This window comes from Rhinolophus ferrumequinum, chromosome 3, assembly GCF_004115265.2.
Source record: "Rhinolophus ferrumequinum isolate MPI-CBG mRhiFer1 chromosome 3, mRhiFer1_v1.p, whole genome shotgun sequence".
Taxonomy (NCBI): domain Eukaryota; kingdom Metazoa; phylum Chordata; class Mammalia; order Chiroptera; family Rhinolophidae; genus Rhinolophus; species Rhinolophus ferrumequinum.
The window spans coordinates 59524581-59549504 of record NC_046286.1 but is presented as its reverse complement, the minus strand read 5'-3'; the positions used below and the strand labels follow the sequence as shown (position 1 = coordinate 59549504).

Genomic DNA, 24924 nt, shown 5'->3' with positions numbered 1-24924 from the left:
TAGTTTATTAAGACAGTCTTACAATCACTTAATACAGGGCTCTATTTATAATTATAACTAATTATACGTAATTTTTTTTAGTTTAAATTTTGGCTTATGTTCTCCTTAGTAAGAAATGGAAAGATTATAAGCAAAAGTCAATGAAAGAATTAACATGGACGTGTTTTGAAAATCTTGTATGAAATGTTAAGAGTCAAGGGCAGAAATAATAAAAAATAGAAAGTTTATGCATCAAAAGAAATATGTTATATATATTAACTGTGATATTATATGTTCATTAAGACCTGTACTGCTAAGTTAGTATAGATCCGGAAGAAGTTAATGTAAGTATTTTTAAATGGGTTTGTATTTCTCTGATAAACAGCACTCTCCTTCTGTTTGTGATCACAGGATAAAAGCTCTGTAAGCTTGTATATGTTCATTTTTACTGCTACATCATGTAGTGTGCTCTTAAGATTGAGATCTCATTCCCCAGGAAGCATTTCTGTCTAAGATTAATTGCCCTTTTAAAATCAGCGTTTGATGTATTCCTTTGGCTATATCCTGGCTTGGTTTAACCCCCTTTGACCTCACCTCACTGACTATTACCGCTGAGGCTGAGTCAGAATCCTTCAACATGATGTATGCACTTCAAATTTCAGCCTGTGGTTTTTCATGTCGATGGATTCAATTAGTTGGCGTTTTACTAATGAACATATCAGAGGTTAAAGAATTTGTCAGAACAAAATTGTTCAAACTGGTGGTAATCGAAAAGCTCATCTCTTTATTTGTTTGAAACTTTTTCAGAAGTATTAAGTATATTTTTAGAAGTTTTACCTTCAGCATCACACATTCCAAAATAGTAAATGAAATAATTTTCTGCTGAATTATAAAATGTAAATGTGAAGCCACAAGATTAAACACAGTGGTTATAACACGTGGCCTTAAATTTCTATTATTTCCATATTCACAATTACGAACTTAAAAAAAAAAGTTATTTAAACCGAAATTTTCTGATTGAAAGCATTTTCTCATGAAGATACACCAGCCATTTTTTTTTTAGCTTCCTTTAAATTCAGAGAGAGTTCACATATTTACTATACTTCTTAATAGTAAGAATGAAACTCATGCATCTCTCTAGAATCTCAAGTGACCTGTTTTTGAAGACATTTAGGTCATATTCCTTGTTGAAAATTGGCTAAAAAAATAAGGACTAAAATGCAGATCTGTTAGCCATTGCTAACAGATATCTCTAAAAGACAGATTCATCACATACTATGAGTCCTCAATGATATTTTTAAATTGTATGACAACGATTTTGGAAATCCCCCCCACCTGAATGTTTTCATCTTTTTAAAAAAAACAAGAACCTTACCTAAGGCCTATTAAGCAACATAATCATAGTACAATAGAGCTCATTGACTTGGCATGATGTGCTCTACGGAATGTACAAGTTGCAAGTGCTGCTCGCTTAATCCAGAGGGTTTACAATGCTTAAGGAATATTTGAAAATGTCATTCATTCTGTTTGCATAATGATTGAGTCTTTGGATTTTTGTTTTCATCTTTTTTTTTTCTTAACACATTCATAAAATTTATGTGCCACGCTGCATAATACTGGGGCTGAGTAATGCAGAGTGTATATTAACATGAGGCCAAATTCTTACAGCCCTTTGCATGCCAATCACATAATTGAATCCATGGTTTTTATGTATCTTTTGATATATCTAGTACTAAGACAATGAACTCATTTCCATAACTTTGTGTGCAGGAAGAGAATTTCAATGAGTGTTTATGTTTTGTTACTAAACCATGATCTTTTACAAACTGATCTTCTATCTTCACTTCGTAAGTAATATATTTGACACTGTTGTTTTTTTGGGAGTGAACAGAAGGGAGGAATGAGAAAGAGAGTCCCTCACTTTTTGAATGCCTGCTATGTCCAAACCCTCGGATATCCCATTTAATCCTCCATGCAACCTTGGACATTAGAATTGTTTATCTACACTATCAGAGGTAGAAACAGACTCAGAAGGTTGAGTGATTTGCCTGTTAATTCAACGCAGTGAATTATGCCGATTTTAACTCTAAAATATGTTGCTGTTTAGGCATAAAAGACTCATGTACTAGAACTGGAAGACATGTTAGTGGTCCTCATTCTAGACCAGTGGTTTATAAACTGACCCACACAGTTGTATCAAACTACCATGGGCCGTACGTCAGTAAGCAGGGCATTGGCAGGCAAGGCCAGTCCCACAGCAACCAAAGCTACCCCACCTCACCTGTGTTAGTTATATGCATAAGATTTTGTTTGAACTAAACTTCTACACACATAAGATTTATTCAAGGGGACATTTTAAAACACACTTTACCCCAGGGATTGATTCAGAAAGTATGGAGGGGGCCCAGCTTATGTATTTTTAAGAATCTTCCAAATTATTCTGATCATATGCCTGATTTGTTAGCCATGGATCTAGACAGACATCTTCATTTTGTAAAGAAACACCCTAAAAGATAGGAGGCCTGCCCAAAGCCCTTCATTACCAGAATTGCAATTCAAATTTCCTACCTCCCAGTTCGTCTGTCTTTCAGTAGCACCTTATTAACTATCAGTGCATAGCTGGTCCTTTCTCCTTTATGTCTCATTTCTATTATTGTATATCATATTCATTGTGTGTGTGTGTGTGTGTGTGTGTGTGTGTGTATAATATGTGTGTGTGTATGCATCATTTTTTATATGTACATAAGAAGTTAACCATTGTTTTGGGTTCATAATGTTCATTAATGACTTACGTGGCTAATGTAAATTTTCTTTCCTTTTTTGCTTTTACATGTAATTCTTAAACATTGCAATCATACAGCCAAAATCTTTCTGAATATGTTTTCTTTAAAATGTCCCACAACTCTAAAAATACTCCCTTTAAAGTAGATGCTAGTTCAGAACTGAATTTGTTTTTATTAGACTATTGGTGATAATACAAAATTATATGATACATTTATTTTATTTCATAATAATTGGACTTACAAGGAAGATAAATATAAGAAACGAAATTTTGTTGTGATAGTCTCTGTGTTGAGAGACTACATAATCTCTTTAAGTGAATTGAATTCCATCTCTACCTAAAGAAAATACATGTCTTTGACATTTGTTTCTATCCTTTTCCATAAATCACAAACCCAAAGTATTTATGAATTACTATTTTTATATTTACAAGAGGGGTTAAAATAATTAGTTTCAAAATTTGCTGTGTGGAAATTCTACAAAATAATGACATGTACTCTTCAGAATTGTCAAGGTAATTGTCAAAGGCTTCAAACTGTCTTAGAGTATAGAGAAATGAGAATTAAGTGCAATGTATGATGCCTGGACTACATCCTACACTGGAGTAAAATAATTGGGATAGTTGATAAAATTTGAAATGATTCCATTAATAGTATTATATTGTAAGGCCTAAAAAATACTTTTCCTCCCACTTTCTGAGTTCTCCTAGATGGGTTAATAATTCAAAAGACACACAGCAGATTTAGGAGAAAATCAGAATTTAATACATGTGCATGGAGAATTCACATAAGCATGAAAATTCCAAGACAATGAGGCAAATTTGGGTATATATGTCATTTTGGACAAAAGAGAAAAGTGGGGAACAGGGGTATTAGATTTTAAAAGTGAAAATGAGCGATTAACAAGTAGCAAGAGAGAGAGTGCCAAACAAATTCCTGCTGGGCAACTCAGAAAACAGTGGGACCATGGAGTGTGTGGGGAGGGTGACCCTGATTGGGGGCTTCATATCTCGTGTTTAATTCACATTAGGCTAAGGTAAATATGCTAAGATTTTTATCCTGGAAGAGGTCTTTCCATCGGGATCTCTTTTGTTTCTTAATAACCAGCTTAAAATCCATATTCCCAAAAGGCAGTTTTAGGGTGACAAAACTTTGGACCCCTTCCATATCAGTGTTCATTTTTTTTTTTTGGATAACTATACTGTGGTTATATAAAAGAATATAGTACACACTAAAATATTTAAGGGTAAAGGGTTCAACATTTCTAATTTACTCTCAAATGATTCAGAAAAATTATGTATACACAGAATAACAAATGGGGCAAAATGTAAACAATTGGTGAATCTGAGTGAAAGGGAATTTCTTATACTATTCTTACAACTTTTCCATAAGTTTGAAATTATATCAAAATTAAATAACCCAAAAACCTGCCCTGTTTGAGAGAATTTCATATAGAACTAGTTCCCTTGATTACTCTCTCAAATGGTTGCCTTTAAAGCAACCGAACTAACTTTAAAGCAACCGAACTAACTTTAAAGCATCGAACTAACTTCTAAAAATTATGAGTGGGTGAAGTGTGGAGTAACATTTTTCTCCTGAGTCATTTGCTTTGTAGTGACATTATTTCTTATTCCCAATTATTAAATTCTAGATTCCCATTTTGAGACACAAAGACATATTTACCAAAAACATGATTTACTTTAGCAATATCATCAAGTGTTTCCTTTCTACTGTTAGTAGAAAAAGAAACCAGCTAATTTTTCACTGCTCCATTTTGTTCTGATATTGCCAGAATGTACAGTCGTGCTTTGTTGTTATTTATGGTAGTGAACAGGGAACCAAAATTTTGCCCTCCTGAAGGTGCTTTTTAGGATATTGATTTTAAGCTGTTCATTAAGAAATAAGACTCAGAAAGAACTTTTGGCCCTCCCCTGTTTCCTGCTCAAGAGATTCAGACAGAAAAACCTGCCTTGGGAAGGGAGCCTGGGCTTAAACCCCTTAAGAAAAACTCCCAGCCTGTTAGCTAGATACCCCGTGTCCCATTGTTTCAGAGCTGCCCAGCAAGAATGTTCCTGCCATGTATGTACCCCTCTTCCTCAGCTGTCTGTAAATCGCCCCCTGAAATCTAGTATCCCACCCTCCTTTCTCCTTTGTCCAAAATGACATCTGTACCCAGTGATTCCTCACTGTCTTTGGAATTTTCATGCTTATCTGAAATTCCCCGTGCGCATGTATTAAAATTGTGGTTTTCTCTGTTAATTTTTGTGTTAATCTGTTTCTGGTAATGTGATTATTAGCCTAGCTAGAAGAATTTAGAAGATGGGAGGAAAAAAGTACTAATTTTTTTTTTTTTTTTAGCCCCCACAGTACCATGAATTTAGGTGGTAGCATATAAACTTCTTGGCTTATTTGGAAACATTTTGATTTTTTGCTTTTTTAATAACCAAAACAACAAAACTGTCTTTATAGGTAGGACTCTTCTACATAGTAGTACCAGCCATCAAAAGCCATTCTCAAAACATTTATTTTGGCAGGGACTTCTTCTACCAGCAGCAAAATTATCCAAGCTCTGAAAACATTTATTGACTAATTACTAAGTATCTGGCACTATGCTAGGAACTGGGGAACAGTGAGGAATAAGAGAAACTTAAGTTAATAGTTCCAAGGACACTGCTGCCCCATTCTAAGAATCCTTCTGGTGACAGTGTGTTGTTGGAGCAAGTCAGGAAATAAAAAAGATAAATATACACAAATGAAATATTTGGACCAATGTAGGCAGTGACAAAATAATTAAAATCTGAAACTGTCGTATTGAGGGATATGACAGTCCTAGATCCACTTCCTTCGTTGTCTAAATTTAGTTAGTGACACTTTCACGTCGCAGGTTCAAAGTGGCCCCAATTTAAAGCACAGAATCAGTGCTGCCTATTCAGGTTTCTGATAATGTGCTTTATTGGGTTTGCTATACAGTGTTTGAATCGCTTGCGTTCTTCAACTTCTGTTGTATAATTCTATCCCTTTGTGTAACAGGATTGGCCTTTTGCCTTTCAAACACACTGTGCATGAGTTTGCCATAATGTATTTGCTCCCACATTTAAATACCTCTTTAGGTATAGTACTTTGGATACTGAATTGTGACTTGTTTCTTCTAACCCAGTTTCAGAATATCCAAAAGGGACTCTGGCTTAGGGAAAAACTTTACAGATAAGGAACTTTTACTCTTACACCACTGCTCTTTCATTTTTTGACTCAGTGCTAAGTAAGTAGGAGGAAGATTCTGAGAATATTAAAGTATTTCAAAGAAATATATAATAAGAATATAAAGAGAACTACACCGGAAATGTTTTCAAATATTCTAAGAAAGATTTAATACAGTAAAATTTGGCAGTGTAGAACTGATGAAGAATGAATCATGCCAGATAGCGGAGGGTTTATCCATTTGAATACCAACATTTCAAAGTCTTCTCAAAGTACTAATACCCCATTTTCTATAATATTCTGTATAAAGCTTAATCTTTTATTTATAGATGATACTCATTAGAAAAAACCCTTGTTGTATTAACACTGTGATCACAACTGTGTACCAAGCATGTATAGATGCACGATTGGCAGACAAAACATGAAAGCATTTTTCAGGTTAGTAGTAGTATGGGGTGATATCTTTTTCTAAAATTGTTTTTAACTATGACAGTGATTCAGGGGTTTGGGACTTTTGTTTGGCTCTCTCTGAGATGGGTACTTTGTTAGGTTTTTATTTTTGGCATTTTTTTTTTTAGCAATTCTCTGTAGTGTTTTTGTGTCCTCCTTATTGTCTGTCTGTTGATTGTCACCTCCCAGGACTGTGCTGCTTCTAATGGGAAGTTTAAATATTTCTTTAAAAAGGGTCTCTTGTTTCAGGTTCCAACCAAGCCAGTATCAGCATACATCATCAGCCCATTTTGCCTAGACATTAGAGCACTAGAGATGCAAAAGTCATTTCAAACGGAGCAAAAAGGGGGGAAAGTAGGGTATTTCCCTCTCATACAGTGTAGTTCCATGAATTCTGTTTCCTTGTTGCCTTCTGTCTCCAGGAAGCTGAGAGGTTTAGACATTGTATTTTAAAGAGACTAAAAGAGACCAAGAATTGTGCTAATGGAGTGACACACAGTTTCTTGAAGGTTCTTTTTTTGGTCCTTTCCAAAAGAGGAGTTTGATTTTGCTGTCTTTGTTTTCCTACAGCAACCAAGGGTACTTCTGTTTACTTGAAAGATTGTCAGTACATCATACCAAAATCTTAAAAGACACAAAACTAACTTGAAATTTAATTTGTGATACAATTTTGAATTTAAAAGAAAAGTGTGGACTTATTATAGCACCCTTTTAATTAGGGAGTTGGTGTTAACAAAAATCTGTCAGGTTTCATGACTCTAAAGCAGAAATCCCTGAGTCAGACTCTTAGTTCTTTCTCATGAAAACTCTAACTCTTGTTCTAATAGTGTCTAAAACTTTCTGATATACATTTGAACAGCTTTACTGAAAATTCACCTATAGCTCCCATCAGTTTTATTAAACATGTTCCTAAACACTGATCTTATGCTTGATGATTTCTACTCACCTTTCTATTTTATATATTTTTAATATATATTGACCTACTTCAGATACCTGTCATTTTTAATTGCCATATAGGACAGTTTTTAATGTTTAACTAAAATAAATTTTGGTCAGTGGGTACGATGGGCTGTTTTCTCCACTATAGTTTCATTAACGTCAGTCTTAGGTAAGCACAGTAATTAAGAAAGAATGAATACTTTCACATATAGCAACAGCATTTTTATCAGAATTCATTGTAACCCTCAGGTTTCTGTTTTGGATGATACATATTGCAACATTTGAACTTTCTCCATGTCCACATTTCCTGCTCAGGAAACAAACCAGGTTTAACCTGTTAAAGGCGTAAAATCCATTTAATTCACTAAGGATTCTCCAAAGGCAGCAGATTATGTTTTCTTCAACTGTTTTGAGTCTTACTGATTATTATTGGATTTCTTTGTTGGAATAGATGGGGAAAAAAAGAATCAAGTGATGATTCATGGAATTGAGCCAATGTTGGAAACACCTCTGCAGTGGCTGAGTGAACATCTGAGCTACCCGGATAATTTTCTTCATATTAGTATCATCCCACAACCAACAGATTGAAGGATCAACCATTTGCTTGAATGGAATCACCCTTAAACAGGATTTACCAGAGCATGTCACCCTTCTGCTTCCGTCAGGTTTGGTGGAGGTAACCTGACCAGAAACACTGCTGCAAGCCAAACAGGAAAAAGATTCCATGTCTGATAAGGCACTCGGGCTGGTCTTACTTTGCATCACCACTGCTTTCCTCCACTGCCGTCATTAAACCTCATCTGCAACATGAAAGACTTGACAGGACCACTGCAAGTCTTCTGTTTTCTTGTAAAATATAACGAAGCTGAAACCTTTGGCCTAAGAAGAAAATGGAAATATGTGCCACTCAATTTGTATTTCTGATTAACAAATAAACAGGGGTATTTCCTAAGGTGACCATGGTTGAACTTTAGCTTGAAGGAATGGAAACATTGGTTTAATTTTCAAGAGAATTAGACTTAAGAAAGTAAAAGAGAAATTCTGTTATCAATAACTTGCAGTAATTTTTTGTAAAAGATCAAATTACAGTAAACCCATCTTTCCTTAATGAAAATTTCCTATGTTTACAGTCTGTCTGTTGGTATGCAAACAATCTTGTAACTTTGATAATGAACAGTGAGAGATTTTTAAATAAAGCTTCAGAATATGTTTTGTCATTTAATAACACACAGTTTTGTCACTTTTCCAGTACTTTCTGACACACATACAGTAGATCACTTTTTTCCTCTGTATGTTACCGTTCAGAGTGGTCATCGTCAGCATGGAATGAATAGAGCATAGGATAACTTGTCTCAGGAGCTACCATAGAATTTCTAGCTGCCAGTTTTTAAATCTGTGTTCTTCACACACTAAAGGTATAAATAATGTTATTCTCATTGCTGTTTGGCCCTTGTAAACCTGTCAGATCATAGTATGCTAAGCATCTGGATAGGATAATTTTACATTTTTGGAAAAACCCATTCCTTCCCAAGCTACTGTTTGTCACTGGCTTCACATCTTACTATTTCACTGTGGTCCCTGGCAGCCAGTCTTTGAAGTCTGAAGATTATCCATTTCTTAATTGCAGTAGCTTTTCCTTACTTTACCAAAAATATTCAGAGGTTACTGGATTCTTACTCAATATACTGGATTCTTACTCAATGTAAGGAAAGTTTTGCTGCACTTCATTCCCGCACTTCTGGGGTTCTACCAGCTGAAAGTATTTGTGCATCACACTTTGTTTCTTGTAAGCTAGCTTGCTGTCCGTATTGAATGTCGACCCACTTGAGTATGCTAAAAGACAGTGTATCATACAGAAATGGTTTTAGACTGAAGAATAAAAGGGAATAAAAGTCACACTTCTGTGATTTTCACTGATTAATAGCAGATATTCACAGAAAAAGATAAAGTTAGTCAAAGATCAAATATTCTGGAATGGAAAGTATAATGCTCAATCCAAAAAGAAAAGCAGGGTACTGATGTGATCCCAAAAAATAGGAACAAATAGTAAATCACTGGTCTAATGTCAATCAAATGAAAAGTGCCATTTTAGTACAGGCAGAAAAAATAATATTTGAGTTACTTAAGGATAAAAACCCACTGACTTGTATTTTTTCAAAAGAGGTTGATCTGAATATGATTGTTCACATTAAAAGTGTTTATTCATCTATTCAGTTTGGGGATTTTCCCCCTTGATGTTTTGACAGACTGAAGTGAGCTTCAGTGAGCGAAAGGATCAAAATGCCAGGGAGTGCTGAGCTGTGAAGAAGAAAGTGTGGTAAGAATGGTAAGCCATACTTTTCCACAGATAGACCCTCGTGAGGTCTCTGCAGTGGGCTCACGTGAGCTACTGATGATCTTTACTTCCAGATTTGCAAGTAAATTTTGTCAAGCCATTGCCCATTTTTACTTACTTATTCATTATTATACCAGCATCATAACTGTATTACTCTAATCCCAGGTAAGTCAAGCCTCCGATACGCAGAGGAAGAATGGAAACAGAAATTAGTACTGGCTTAAATATCTATTTTTGTTTCTTTTTATTTGAATATTTAAATTTTATGGTTTATTAAAAAATTAAATAAATTTTGTGTCTGTCTTTATTTTTAGACGTCAGAATGAAATTTATATAAAGCAAGTTACCTATTGGGGAAGTCATTAAAATGTCCTTAGCCTTACACCAGACATAAAAGTTTTTCTAAGAAATAAACACTCTGAGGGATAAAGGGGAACATACGAAAGAAAATTGGGGAAGTCCTTAAATCTCTATATGCTTATTTAACTCATCCTTGGTAGTGACAACCCTCCCGCCCCCCCCACGAAAATTAAAATATGTTTTAAAATTATTGGCGTTGTTAGCTAGGAAGGAATAAGTTCAGCTTAAATAAAGGAAACCATTGCTTGTTTGCCCTTCATAATGTTTTGCATTCAGATGATCTTCGTTCTAATCATAAATAGAATTCAATTGATGAGCAGCTTACTCATATGTATCTAGACACCCAGAGTAGCCTGATCATAACTGCATAAAATTGACCTACCATTCTTTACAGCATGGTGATGTGTAGACTGTATTCCAATCAGAAGTGAACCATGAATGGACTAGTCCGATTATGTTTATACCCCTGCCCTCATTCACTGGAACCTCGGTAGGAATTGGTAAGAAAACAATATACAAGATTTGATATTGAGTGACGGTCATTTTTAATGGTTCTTTTTCTAGGGTAGGTTTATTTTTATAGGCTGCATAAGGTAACCTTTCCTTTAAATTTTCAGAAATTTGAGTTATGTGGGTCATGCCAAAGAATGACAGTCTCACTTTTTATTTATCATACTGTTGATATTTAGATCTGAGGTAAGTTGGGTTTCCTGTTAGAAGTGCTAACGTAGTTGAAGTAAAAGTGTGGAATCTTGGGGGATGGTGGGGGGAAATCAAGTGTGACAATATTTATAGTGTGGGGGCTAAACAATGATACTTTTCCTCCCACCTTCTAAGTTCTAGCTGGGCCAATAATCAAATTAACAGAGACAGATTAACTGGAGAAAATAAAACTTTTAATACGTGTCCACAGGGGATACCCATAAGCACAAAAATTCCAAAGATAGGGAAAATTGGCTGTGTATGTCATTTGGACACAGAAGAAGAGGCATTAAGGGGTCTGAAATTTTCAAGGAAGTAATTTACAGTTAGTTGAGGAAGAGCAATATACTCGGCAGGTAAATTTTTGCTTGGCAACCCGGAAACAATGGAACACGGCAGCTATTAAATGGACCCTGCTTGGATCCTTCCTATCCTAATGCTTAAGGTGATTATGCTAAGTTTCTCTGCCTGGAGCCTGCCTTTCCATCTGAATCTCTTAGGAAAGGGGGGAGAGTCAAAGTTTCTTTCTGAGCCTTTTGTTTCTTAATAACCAGCTTAAAATCTATATCCCAAAAGGCAGCTTTAGAGTGGCAAAACATTGGTCTCCTTCAATAGTCAATTCCATTCATAGTCAATCACTAGGATGGAATCAGTCAAAATACCTCTTTTGAGTTCTGTCATCCTCTTACATGTTTTCTAATTATAGTCATCTGGTCTAAAATATTAAAACTTACCCATGAGGGTGCTGGGGAGGAGAGGAGAGAGGCATGCCTTTTTCCAGATAATTTGAGATTAAAAGATAACTAATTATAAAATTTTATTTCCAAATAGCTTTATTTGACAAAAGAATCCTTTAAATTCTCTCAAACGTGAATTACAAATTTGATTCTCCACACTTATTAGCAAATGTAATACTGTGGAATGTAGTAAGCATGCTATAGTAACCACAGAGTAAAAGGGACTCAATTTTTAGGTCATTTAGGTGGTTCATTAAGTGTTTAGGTTTTCAAATACTTAAGTTTTGTTAACTGATACTGTGCTAGAATGGCCAACATTGAGATAAAGACAAATCTGAAGATTTCTAAATGCCAGCATGCTTTGACATACGAGGTGATTTCTTCTGAAAGTGATTAATTTGCATTCCCTCCGTAGTGGCCCCACCCCCACATTACAAGGAGAAATAAAACAACCAGGCTGTTTCCTCGTTGTTTTTCCCGGTTCTTTGTGGTACATCTAGCACATACTTGGGTCTTTGCAAATGTGCATAAAAAGAAGAAAAAGCTCAAGATTATTTAATGACACTTTGGAATCGTATTTTCCTGTTAAAAAATACCAGCTATAAAAATAGGAAGAAGCTTGTCATTTAGAAATTAATATACCAAGTGCAGTTGGTTTAGGGTTGCATTACTGATGAAGACTTGCTTACTCAAATCTACTTTCAGTAGGAACCACTGTGGATCAGATCCTTGCGTCAGTCCACATTCATTTTGGTTGCAGCATAGACCGCAGTACATAGCTTCTGTTTCAACATCACTCTAATTTAAGCAGCCCCTAAAGCTGGAGCTATTCTCATCAGGCATCTGGAGGTATTTATTAATTCTGACCTTTTCATAAATGAGTGGTTTGTGTCTTGCTTTTGCCTCCAGACTTTACTTCTGAAAATGTAATGCATTTTTAGCAAGGAAAATATCTTAGACATATGAGCAAGGTTATTCAAACTAAGGTAGAATTTTAGAAGCATGCTCATGAAAAGCTTTAAGAGAAATATTTGGGTTCCAATCTTTTGTATCGAGTGGAAGAGAGATCTTCTTTGTGTTATTACTTAGAAAATGCTGAACTTTTCCTTCATAATATTTACTGGGGTTTGTAATAAGTATTTGTAAGGTATTTGTTTCTCACACTGAGCATAAGCTCCGTAAGAGCAGAGACCACGTCTGTTTGACTCAGTATTGTATTCCCGTGACCTAGCACTGTGCCTGGAACATACTGGACTATACTAAGTATTTGTTGAATAAAAGTTTAGAAAAAGCTGTGTAGTGTATCTCCCTTTTAGAATCCAAAGCACATTGATACATCAAAGGCTTTGGAAAGTTCTAAGATTAAGATACCTGGCGTTTCCCAAACTGTCTTGATTATAGGATTTTCCCCTTAGCACCACGTCACATTGAACTGTCACATTGAACTGTAGTTTGGGAAATGCTGCATTGAGTCATTAGATCCTAACGACCCAGAACTTATAGCATAAGGCTTAATCCCTCCTTTTCTGACAACTCTATTTGAGAGAAGCTCTCAAGCTTCTGACTCCAAGCAAAATATCTCTAGCCCGTTCATTCCTTCCTCCAGCTCTGTCCCATTTGGTCAGTGTCACTCTTGAAATGCGTTCACAAAGTGTATTGTGGGTACCCAATACAATGACAAACTTTGTGCAGGGGATACAATAATCGAGAACTCACGATGCTAGTATTGGGTGGATAGTCTAGCTACTCAGCCATGCTCTAATTCGACAGGGCATATTCAGAGTAAAATTTAGTAAACGTACTGGGAACCACAAGTTCTCCTTACAAAACATCTACAAGTACAAAAACTAAGGCACATGGGCACTGGATTGGAGAAAAAAACCCTTCTCAGTCCTTAGGTATGAGAGGAAATAGGAATCAAAGATAATAGTTATTCCCAGGGAGCCACCATAAACCTAGCCAAAAGATCCATGGAGCTGAAATGTATTCTAGGAAAATCACTAGGAGCCCCAAAAGGCCAAGAGAGAGGCTGGCTTCACAGATGGCACATGTGGCAGGCATTTCTGATCTCTAGGCTGATACTGTACTTGTTTGGGATGTGACGACTTTGTCTTTGTGAAGTTATCTCCAGCACATTTTCCAAATAACAAGTTATGTTTCTGAAAGCTTACATCCGAAACTTTGATGTTGATATTCTTGTTACTCAAAACTATTGCGTTTTAGATTTCTTTTCCAGAGACAGTAACTCAGTGACCTATTAACTATCTGATTCATTGTGTGCAGGCCTGGGGAAAAATGTCATGCCCTGACTAGCCTTTTTCTGGGTATGGCATCTCAACCACACCTCCCTTAAGAATTTGGTCATTCCTAGTGCCTATATTTCTATAGCTCCTTTTGTCATGGTTTTGAAATTAATTACCATGTAATATGAAATGTCAACATAGTCTGATGATATGATGTCTCTGATGTGCCGTAATATTAAGTGTGACAGAGAAAGTTACTGGTAACCACTGAAGTTATCAACTGGAGCCATCTTTAGATGAGAGATAGTCAAGTTGGGGAGAAATTTTATATAAAATACATATATACCGTGTTTCCCCCAAAATAAGACCTAACCGGACAATCAGTTCTAATACATCTTTTGGGGCAAAAATTAATATAAGACCCGGTCTTATTTTACTATAATGTAAGACCGGGTCTTACATAATATAAGACTGGGTCTTATATTAAGTTTTGTTCCAAAAGACGCATTAGAGCTGATAGTCCAGCTAGGTCTTATTTTCAGGGAAACGGTGTATATATATAGATAGATAGATACATAGATAGATAGATAGAGAGATATATCTATATCTCTATATATATGCATATATATATGCAAATCAAGTAAAAGCTGTTACTTTTGAACTGCACCGTGCATGAAACACTAGAGTGCAAACATAGAAATGCCAGGTAGGTTATGGTTAGCAGTAGTCTAATAGATGCATGGTGAATGTCTTTCCTTCTAGGCAGAACAAAGCCCACCCATAAGTATTAAAGGAAAATGTTCAGGACATCTTAGTAAAACTGGCTCTAATTTCAGATTCTGTGTTAGGTATATTCTCCTAGATTTTATAGCATTCCAAATAATTCATCTATTCATACATTTATTGAGCAAATAGGGTAGTGGATGTCCTGGGAGGAACAAAACGTGTTCACTGACCTTAAGGAGCCTCTATTAGAGAAGACAAAAACAACTATACAACGTAATAGTTGAAAATTGCAATGCAAGGTACAAACAAGGCACTATGAGAAAAATAGAGCTGAGAACGATTTACTTTTAGCTAATAAATGGTACCTTGCTTGACCTCTCAGAAGCATTTGACAGTTGATCACACCTTCCTTCTTGAAACACTTTCTTCACTGGAGACCACACCCTCCTACTTCAGCCCCTTTCTCGGTTTCCATCAACGATTCTTCTCCACTCCTAAATGTTGAAATGTCCAATATTATCTCCAATATTAATTTCTCTCCTGAGCTAGACTTCTACCCAGCTACCTACTTGACATCCATCTCAGATGTCTAGTAGTTTAAATTTTATTTGGTCAAAGCAGAACTTGACTTTTCAAATCTGTACCTCTCCCACTCTTTCCTACTTAAATCAATTCTACCTAGCCCCAACGCCTACTGTTTTTTATTTCTAGCCTAGTTATCTTTAATTCCTCTTTACTTTCCACAAGCGTATCTAATCCATCAGCAAGTTCAAATGATTCTACCTTAAAATATACCCTGGGTATGTTCACTTCTTACCACTGGCACAGTTACCACCTAAGTTTAGGCAACCATGACCTCACCTGGACTCCTACAGTATCCTCTCACCTGGTCTCCCTGTTTCCATTCTTGGGCCCCAGTCTTCTCTTCAAAATACAGTGTCCTTAAAGCCTAAATGGCCCATGCCAGCCCTTTGATCAAAATGTTCCAGTGTCACCATCTCACCGAAAACAGACCTCAGATCCTTCCCAGTGTGTGCTTCATCTAGTCCCTACTTCTGACCTCAGCCCTCTCCACCTTTGTTACTCTATTATGTCTGGACTAGCCCATGTTGTCACTTGAATATGGGTAAGGTCATACTCCCCCCACACCTCGGGACTCCACACGCTATCACTATATAATTGACAGCTATTGAATGTTTACAATGCCCCAGGCACAGTTCTAAGTGCTTTTCAAGTGTTAAGTTACTTAATTTCAGAACTATATGAGATAGTTACTCATCTTATCCCCATGGGGAAACTGAGGCACAGAAAAATTTACTAGCATCAGAACCAGGATTTAAACCCAGGCAGAATAAGCCCACCGCCCACACTCCTCCCCACTTCCTGCCGGTGCCTTGACTTCACTTTTGATCTCCATAGAATATAAACTCTATGAGGGCAGAGACATTCTTCTCTTTATTCCCATATTTCTAACAGTGCCTGACACATCACAGGACCTTATTAAATATTTGTTGAATGTGTATGTTTCTGTAACTTCTGAGTAGGTTTGGAAAAGCTTCTTTGAAGAGACTTTCTAACTGGGGCTTGAAGAAATTCTTCAAGAAATTCGGAAAAGAGGGAAAGAAAGTGAATGACAGCCAGGGAGAAAGAGCCCTATGAATTAAAGCTCGGAGAAAAGTTTGCCCGATGGAACTGGGACCTACATCACTGCAGGAGAGAAGGAAAGATAAGATAGGAGATACTCTGTTCTGACAAGATTGTAGAAAGCCTTGGGTACCAGGTTAAGTAGATGAGATTTCAGATTTAGTGTGCAATCAGAGCCACTGAATATTTTTTATAGTTAAATCATACGTGTATGTTCAGAGCAACCTTTTTAGATGACGGCTCTGGTGGCAGCTAATAGGGCAGTTCAGAGAAAGCTGTCATGATCACATCACTAACATCTCTTGACTTATCACAGTAGCCTCAGAAACGCAGTTCCTACATCCATTCCTGCCCCTTCGATTCCTTTCTCCATCTGGCAGCCAGACAGATCATTTAAAACTTCAGCGTAGGTCCTGTGATGTTGTGATTTATAATACGAAATATATATTTGGTCTTTACCCTGTTTCTGGCACAGAGCTCTTAAAACCCTTGGAATTTCCTAGTGATGAGGGCCATCGAGGTGTCTGTTGTTATTTGAATGAGATGACTTTGGGAGAGCACCTTAGAATGGGAGGCTGGTTGCCAGGAGAACCAACGTTGTGGTTAGAGGGTTGGAACCTTCAGTCCCACCCCGACCTTTGGGGAGGAGTGACGGACTAGCCGATGGCCAATGATTTAATCTGTCATGCCTTAATTGAATCCTCAATAAAACCCCAAAAGGATGGGGTTCAGAAAGCTTCTGGGTGAGTGGATTCACGGACACTGGGGAGAGGGGTGCCCCTTCCCACACACTTTGCCCTATGCCTCTCTTCCATCTGGCTGTTCCTGAGTTACATCCTTGCACAACACACTGGTAATGTAGTAAGTAAAATGTTTTCCTGAGTTCTGTAAACTGCTCTAACAAATTAAGTGAACCCAAGGAGGGGGCTTGTGGGAACTCCCAATCTAGCTGGTTGGTCAGAAGCACAGGCAACAATCGAGGCTTGTAATTGGCATCTGAAGTGAGCTGGGTTGGGGGCAGTGTTGTGGGACTGAACTCTTAACCTCCAGAGAACTGCTCGGTAGTGGTGTGGGCAATCCCCGTTCCACACTGAAATTGGTACCAGAATCATCTGAGGTCCATTTTGTCCTCTGCTTGAACTCTGTAAATGGCTTCCAGTTGTTTTTAGGGTACTTCAGATCCTTACAAGCTTTGCAAGATCTGGCTTCCCCCCACTATTTATTCCCCCGTACTCTGCCTTTCTCCATAATCCTCCTGTACTGTGTCTCTTTCAGATACCCCAAAGCGTGAAGCTCTCATAAACTCTCTCTGGAATGTCTCCCCTCTCCTACCACCCTCTTTTGCTTGCTAATTCCTACTCATCCTTTTAATTCCTCAGGACTTTCCAACTGACCAATCCCTTTTTGGTAGGGTTGCCAGATGTAGTAGATAAAAATATAAGGCTCCTAGTTAAAGTTGAACTTCAGATGAATAAGAAATCTTTTTTTTTTTTTTTTTTTTTTTTTAGTATAAGTATATCCCATGCAATATTTGGGCATACTTACACTAGAAAGAATTTGTTGTATATCCGAAATTCAACTTTACCTGGATGTCTTACGTTTTATCTGGAAACCCTACCTCCTGAACTAGATTTGGTTCTGCCTTCCCCTAGATCACTCTGTACTTATGCTCAGTATTTATCGCACTTGTATTACTTGCTCCCTGTGGATGTTACCTGATAGGCTGTAAGTTCCCCGAGGGCAGGGCTGGGTCTGCTTCGTTCACCAGTGTCTGGCACAGAGCACTAGCACGTCAGAGGCTCTCGGTAAAATATTAAACGAATGAATGAACCATTGTAGGTCCAGAGACTAGTGCAGAAGATACTGTCTGGGAAGTTTTCTGCGTGGAAATGAACTTTGAAGCAGGAGGAGGGTGGAGGGAGTGAGAGAACACGTAGCAAACGTATAGAGCAGTGAAGGGGCCCAAAGTTTTGCCGCCCTGAAGCTGCCTTTTAGGATATTGATTTTTAAGCTGGTTATTAAGAAACGAAAAGACTCAGAAAGAACATTTGACCCTCCCCACTTTCCTGTCCAAGAGATTCAGACGGAAAGGCCTCCTCCAGGAAGGAAATCTTAGGATGTTGTCTTAAGCTAATTTAAATTAAGTGTGGTAAATAAAAGGGCTTCAGGCTGGGGCCTGTTAGCTAGATACCCCGTGTCTCATTGTTTCTGAGGTGCCCAGCAGAAACTCACCTGCCATGTATGTTCAGTTCTTCCTCAGCCACCTGTTTATCGCCCATTCTCACCTCTGAAATCTAATACCCCCCCCCCCCCCCCCCCCACCCCCGTAAGCTCTTCTCCTTTGTCCAAAATGACACATATACCCAGTGTTGTCTCACTGTCTGGAGTTTTTGTGCTTATGTGAATTTCCCATGTGCATGCATTAAACATTTGATTTTCTCCTGTTAACCTGTCTCTGTCAATTTGATTATTAGCCCAGCTAGAAGAACTCAGAAAATGGGAGGAAAATTATTATTATTATTATTTTTTTTTTAGCCCCCACAGTAGAAAGAGAAGACCTTGGGCTAAGCTGAGGGGAAAGCCCATGCTTAGGGAGCAAGAAGAAGAAGAATGGCAGATGCCAGAGACAATAGTGCTAAAGAAAGAACTCCTAAACTGCAGAGGGATCTAGGGAAGTAGCAGAGACCAGGCCATTGGATTTGGCAGTTAAATACTTGGGACCTTCAAGAGAGCTGATTCTGGTCGATAGCTGTCAGATTGCATGCAGACTATTGAGAAAATTAGTGATGGAAGAAAAAATCAAATCACCATAGAGGAGCTGTTAGCATGGTGGAGAGAAAATGTGTGTGTGTATGTGTGTCTGTTTTATGCATAAGGGAGACCTCTGTGTGTTCATTGGTGAAGGGGAAGGAACCAGTGGAAAAAATCTGACCGTTTTGAGGGGAGGGGTAATAAATGATCTAGGAAGAGTGGAGGGGATTTTTGTTTTGTTTTTTTAAGGAGGGCACAGCTCACAGTGGCCCATGTGGGGATCGAACCGGCAACCTTGGTGCCATCAGCACCATGCTCTAACCAACTGAGCTAACTGGCCACCCCATGGAAGGATGTTTCCCAAGTAAGAGGAACAGGGTGGGAGCAAGGATTATTATAGTCATTCCTGGTTAAGTGTGACTGATTGCTTTCAAAAACAGTCACATAGTTTTTATTGCTAAAGATTATATACAGTGTTCACTAGAGTATACCCTGAATTTGAACATAATTAAGGTTTCTTAGCCCAGAGCTTCTCCAACTTTTAACAGGTGTAGGAATCACCACCTGGGCTCTTGTTTAAATGCAGATAGTCATGAGTAGGTGGGACTGGGCCTGAAATTCTGCATTTCCAACATACATGTTGCTACTTTAGGTTTTAGGTCTTCCCATCCTTGTTTATGTGACAGCTGAATGTAAATGTTTTACATTTGGCTTCACCTTGCAGTGAAATTGATGCAAGAAAAATTGAAAATCTTTTCTCCCGCAGTTAGCTGAAATGTGACAGAATATATTTTCTAGCAAATTCATTCTAGTTTTAAGTAACACAAAAATCTTATGTGTTAACTTACATTCCCTGAGAACTAAGAAATTATCTTGAAACCATGTTGTTTTGGAATGTAAGAAAACAGAAAATTGCTTAAAAGCTGAATGTGATCTTGACGAAATATTTATAGTAAATTATTGGTCATTTATTTATTTGAGGTGTCTATTGTGTGTTAATTCAAAGAGACTTGAGAAATTTTTTCTGCAAATGTTTTTAGGGTAGCAGTATGACTCATTATTAATCGTCTAGAGATGATTTTTATATTTTTACAGGTAACAAGATAATTTTTAACAGATTTTAACAAATTTTTAACAGAAAACCACAATGTAATACGAGTGTGCTATTTATACAATGACTATAGGATTATTTTTAAAATTAATTCCTAGTTTAGAACACATAAATTATGATGAATACCTTTCTTCCCTTTTCAATCCCATCAGTGTATGCCTGTCACTTCATATAAAGCCTCAACTGAAGATGTTAAAAGCAAGATCCTAACAGGCAGAACTGCCTACCTGTCTATCACCCAATATGTTAAAGATCCCGCAGAGAGCAAAAGGCTCAAAGATAATCCAAGCCTAAATCGGAAAAAGCCAAAAATCAAGTTTTCCTTCCCCTGGAATCATTTTTTTAAGTTTTTTTTTTTTAAAGTTTCAAATACGTTGTATAAAAATCAAAAGATTCCAAGAGGGTATAGTGAAAGTTCCCTCCTTCCTGTGCCTCTTTCACAGAACTCCCTCTGTTCACCAGTTTCTTATGTGTATTTCAGAGAGCAGCTAGATATGTATAATACCTGTGTGAGACATACATCCCACATACAAGATAGTGACATATATACTCTGCTCTGTAATTCCCTTTTTCTTTTTATATATTTTGGAGACTATTTCATATTGATACACCTAGTTTTTATTAAATTTAGTGAGATAATACTGATTAATAACATGTTTCAAGTGTACAATTGTTCGTCATCTGTGTATCACATTGTGTGCTCACCACTCAAAGTCTAGCCTCCCTAAGTCACCATGTATTTGACCTCCTTTACCCTCTTCATCCTCCCCGCACCCTTTTTCTCCTCTGGTAACCTTTATAGTATTGTCTGTAATACACATATTAATATACAGTCTACCCTATTTTTGTTAATAAATACGTAATTTGTATGATTTTCCCAAAGTTTGAATTTGTTTCATAAACAAGGTTATATGCAAGTGAATATATTGAGCATTTAGGACCAGTGAGGAGGAATGTCAGATGTCTACAGGAAAATTCAATGCCCTCTACACTGTCTTCTTACACTTTCTCAGATCATATCCAGACCATAAGGAAAAGTTGAAGCCCCTGCTGACTATCCATTCCCACAGTGCTGAACCCCTGCTGGGTTTAACAGGACACTAGAATAGAGCAGTAAATGCCATTCATGCCTGCTGAAAAGCACACCTATCCTTTAATACCATCAAGAAATGCTTCAGGGAACTAAGCTCATGTCCTAGCACATCAGGGCCCATGGATGAACATTAGGGCCATTCAAAACCGATGCTAACATCTGCACGCTTTCCAGAAGACCTCTGAGGATGCTAGCACTGTCATCCCCATGTACAAAAATGAAAATCCAGTAGGCATCTGGGAAACCTAAGGTTACTACGGTGGTTCTGGAATTCAGGTGAAGTTAGCAAGACCTCGTCCATTTATACAGCCACTCATCTATTCAACACACACTTTGAACATTTACTACAGTGTTTTCCCAAAAATAAGACCTAGCTGGACAATCATCGAGTATGTCTTTTGGAGAAAAATTAATATAAGACCTGGTCTTATAGTATATTATATAAGACTCTGTATTGTATTGTATTATATTATATTATATTATTATTATATTAAAAACTTAGTCTTATATAAAACCGGGTCTTATATTAATGTTTGCTCCAAAAGACACATTAGAGCTGATTGTCTGGCTAGGTCTTATTTTCGGGGAAACACGTTATGTTCCAGGTATAGTTCTAGGCACCAGGGATATAATTATAAAAAGACAAAGTTCCTGCCTTCAGGAAGCTTACATTCCAGCAGGGAATACCTGAGTCTACCTTACCAGAGCCAACCCGGCCCTGTCTTACTTTCTCATTCTTACCACTTTCTCCCATTACCATCCTCTGCACCCACCCCCAACACCCCTTTTTTCTCTCTAGTCAGCCTGTAAGCCTGTGTACTTTGCTTATGGTTTTCACCACCCTGGTTACTTTGCTTGTCTCTACTCATCTACTCACATTCTAACTGCTTTAAGTGTCTTCTTTGTGCCCAACAATAGTTGAATTACTTTGCGTGTTCCACAAAAACAACTGAATGAAGGCCCTTCTCTTGGTAGTAAGACTAGACTTTTGTTTAAGTAAAATTTTAATTTTAGGGGTGGCCGTTTAGCTCAGTTGGTTAGAGTGCGGTGCTAATAACACCCAGGTTGCTGGTTTGATCCCCACTGTGAGTTGTGCCCTCCTTAAAAAAACAAAACAAAGAATTTAATTTTAGAACAGTTTTATACTCACAGAAAAGTTGTAAAGATAATAATATTCAGGATTCCCGTATACCCCATTCCTCCTATGTTAGCATCTTACATTATAATGTTATATTTGTCACAATTAATGAACCAATATGGATACATTATAATTGACTAAAGTCCCTATTATTACCGTGTTTCCCTGAAAATAAGACCTAGCCAGACCACCAACTCTAATGATCTTTTGGAGCAAACATTAATATAAGACCCGGTATTATTATATTATATTATATTATATTATATTATATTATATCCCAGTCTTATTTTATAGTAAAATAAGACCGGGTCTTATATTAATTTTTGCTCCAAAAGACACACTAGAGCTGATTGTCTGGCTAGGTCTTATTTTCCAAGAAACACAGTATCCCTATTATTCAGATTTCTTTCGGTTTTCCACTAATTTCCTTTTTCTGTTCCAGGGTTTCATCTAGGATACCACATTGCGTGTAGTTGTCATGTCTCCTTAATCCCTCTGGTCTTTGACAGTTTCTAGTCTGGTTTTTCATGAAGTTTTCACAGATTTGAGCAATAATAAACAGATATTTTGTAAAATGTCCCTCTATTTGGGTTTGTCTAATGCTGTTTTTTATGCTTGCATCAGCGTTATGGAAAGTCCACAGAGATGAAATACCCTTCTCATCACATCCTATCAGGAGGTACATGCTATGCATATAACATAAGTGGTGAAATCAGTCGGTGGCCAAGGTACTGTTTGCCAGCTTTCTCCAGAGTAAAGTTACTTTGTTCTTCATTTCCTACTCTGTTGTTTGGAAGCAAGCCACTCAGTGCAGCACCTCCTCCACTCAAGAGGGTAGGGATGAAGTGGGGAGAAATAAGCTCTACCTCCTGGAATTATATAAATTATTTGAAATTTTTCTGTAAGGACGATTTAATCTCTTCTCCCTCATGTGTTTTTTCAGTCAACCATTTATATCAGTATGAACTTTTGTGGATATTTATTTAATGCTTCAGGTTATAATCTGACAGTAGGTTATTTAATTTGTTGCTTAAATTGTTCCAGCTTTGGACATTGGGAGATCTTTCAGGTTGGCTCCTGTGCCCCATTCTTTCATTTTTGGGCATTACTTTCTGGCATTGTATATTTCTTGCCTCAGCTCTAGAATCAGCTGTTTCTCCAGGGAGCACTGATTCCTTTCATGGGAGAGGCTTGCTTTAAAATCCAAACCTCAACAGTCAGTCAGTCTGTCAGTCAGTCAGTCAATGAATATATGTATTCTAGTCTAATGCTAATCACTGAACCAAATGCTGGACATAAAATGGAGAACAAAGCAGACCAAGTCCCTGCCTTCAAAAGCTAGCAATGTTGTGTGGGAGACAATGAGCAAATCTCATCAGAGAAAAATGTAATTATAACTCTGACACGTGCTGTGAAAGGGAAGGGACAAGAGACTCAGATAAAAAATAACCTAAATCTGGAAACTGGTTTAGATCAGGTGTCCGGAGAAACTCCCTGTGAGAGGCTAACATGTAGATAGACAATTGAAGAAAGATTCGGCCACTTAAAAAGCAGAGGGAGAAATGGTTTCAAACTGCAGGTTAGTGGGTCTTAACTAGCTTTTTTTTTTTTTTTTTTTTTAAAAAGGCACAGAAAATACCAGAAGTATTATCATATAAAACTAATGTTAATGTAGAGGTTGATGTACTTACTGTTTCATGATATAAAATACATTTCTAACTGGGAATTATTGTTTAAAAAAAGTTTGAAAGCCCCTGTTTTTGGAGGAAATAAGAGCCAATTGAAAGCTCTGAAGAGAGAAAAGGCCTTAACATACTTGAGGGGGTCTGCAAGGCCGGTGTGCCTGTGAGGAACAAACGAGATGTGAGAAGAGACCGACAATGTACGGAGGCACACAGCCACCCCGCAGCCTAGGAGACCCTGGTGTTTTAATTAAGTGATAGGGAGCCATTGGAGGCTTTTAAACAGGGCAGTACTGATATTTCTAAAAGACCCTTTAGGCTCCTAAGTGGAGACTGGAAGGGGAGGGCAAAAGAGGAAGCAGGGGCAGTTAGTGAGACAGCTCTCACAAGTGGCCTGAGCAAGAAGAATCACTACAATGTGTGGTTCACGCTCCATTGTCAGCCGTGTTCTCTCAGCCACTAGAGCAATGCCTGGAACACAGCAGGCCTTCAGTGTATGCGTGTCGAAGGAATAACTTACACAACTGCAGTAAAGATGGAGAGAAAGGGATGAGGCAGTCAAGACATGGAAAATAATACATAGAAACATAAATAAAGCCAATTAAAAAAAAAAAGACATGGAAAATGGCAGGTCTTGCTGCTAGACTGGGTGTGGGGGAAAGGGAGAGGGAGAGAGGGAGCGTTCTCCTCCACACATCCAGGCCTGCAAACACTTGCTTATGCTTTCTTTCTCTACGTAAGGTAGTTACAGGATTCTTTTAGCTGCTTTGCCTGTGTTTCTACCTCTGTGCTTAGTCAGATTGGCCAGAAGTGGAAATAACAGAATTTTTCAAGAGAAACTGAGATTGAGTAGAATTGCAAAAACCAGTTGTCATAGATTATCAGACCCATGGGAGTTTATAATTTTTGATGCCAAATCTCTGAACTTCAGTGAGAGTCAACCACTAGCAAATAAAGATCCTCTGAGGGTTGCCAAGACCCCTTGGGATTCCTCATTCTGACATTGAGCTGGTGAGATCATTATTTATATAACTAACTGTTTCAAAGAAACTTCTC

The 24924-nt window shown here is 37.5% G+C and overlaps 1 protein-coding gene across 3 annotated transcripts in view; it reads left to right on the top strand.

Moving 5' to 3' along the window:
- The window catches only part of ATG5 (autophagy related 5), a 111391-nt gene extending 102818 nt beyond the window's left edge, over positions 1 to 8573 (top strand). For all 3 annotated transcript variants that reach the window (XM_033103095.1, XM_033103096.1, XM_033103097.1), the window contains one exon: positions 7798 to 8573. In XM_033103095.1, the coding sequence (XP_032958986.1) occupies positions 7798 to 7934 (137 nt within the window). In that variant the 3' untranslated portion in view covers positions 7935 to 8573. The remainder of the gene's footprint in view (positions 1 to 7797) is intronic.
- Positions 8574 to 24924: the final 16351 nt, after the last annotated feature.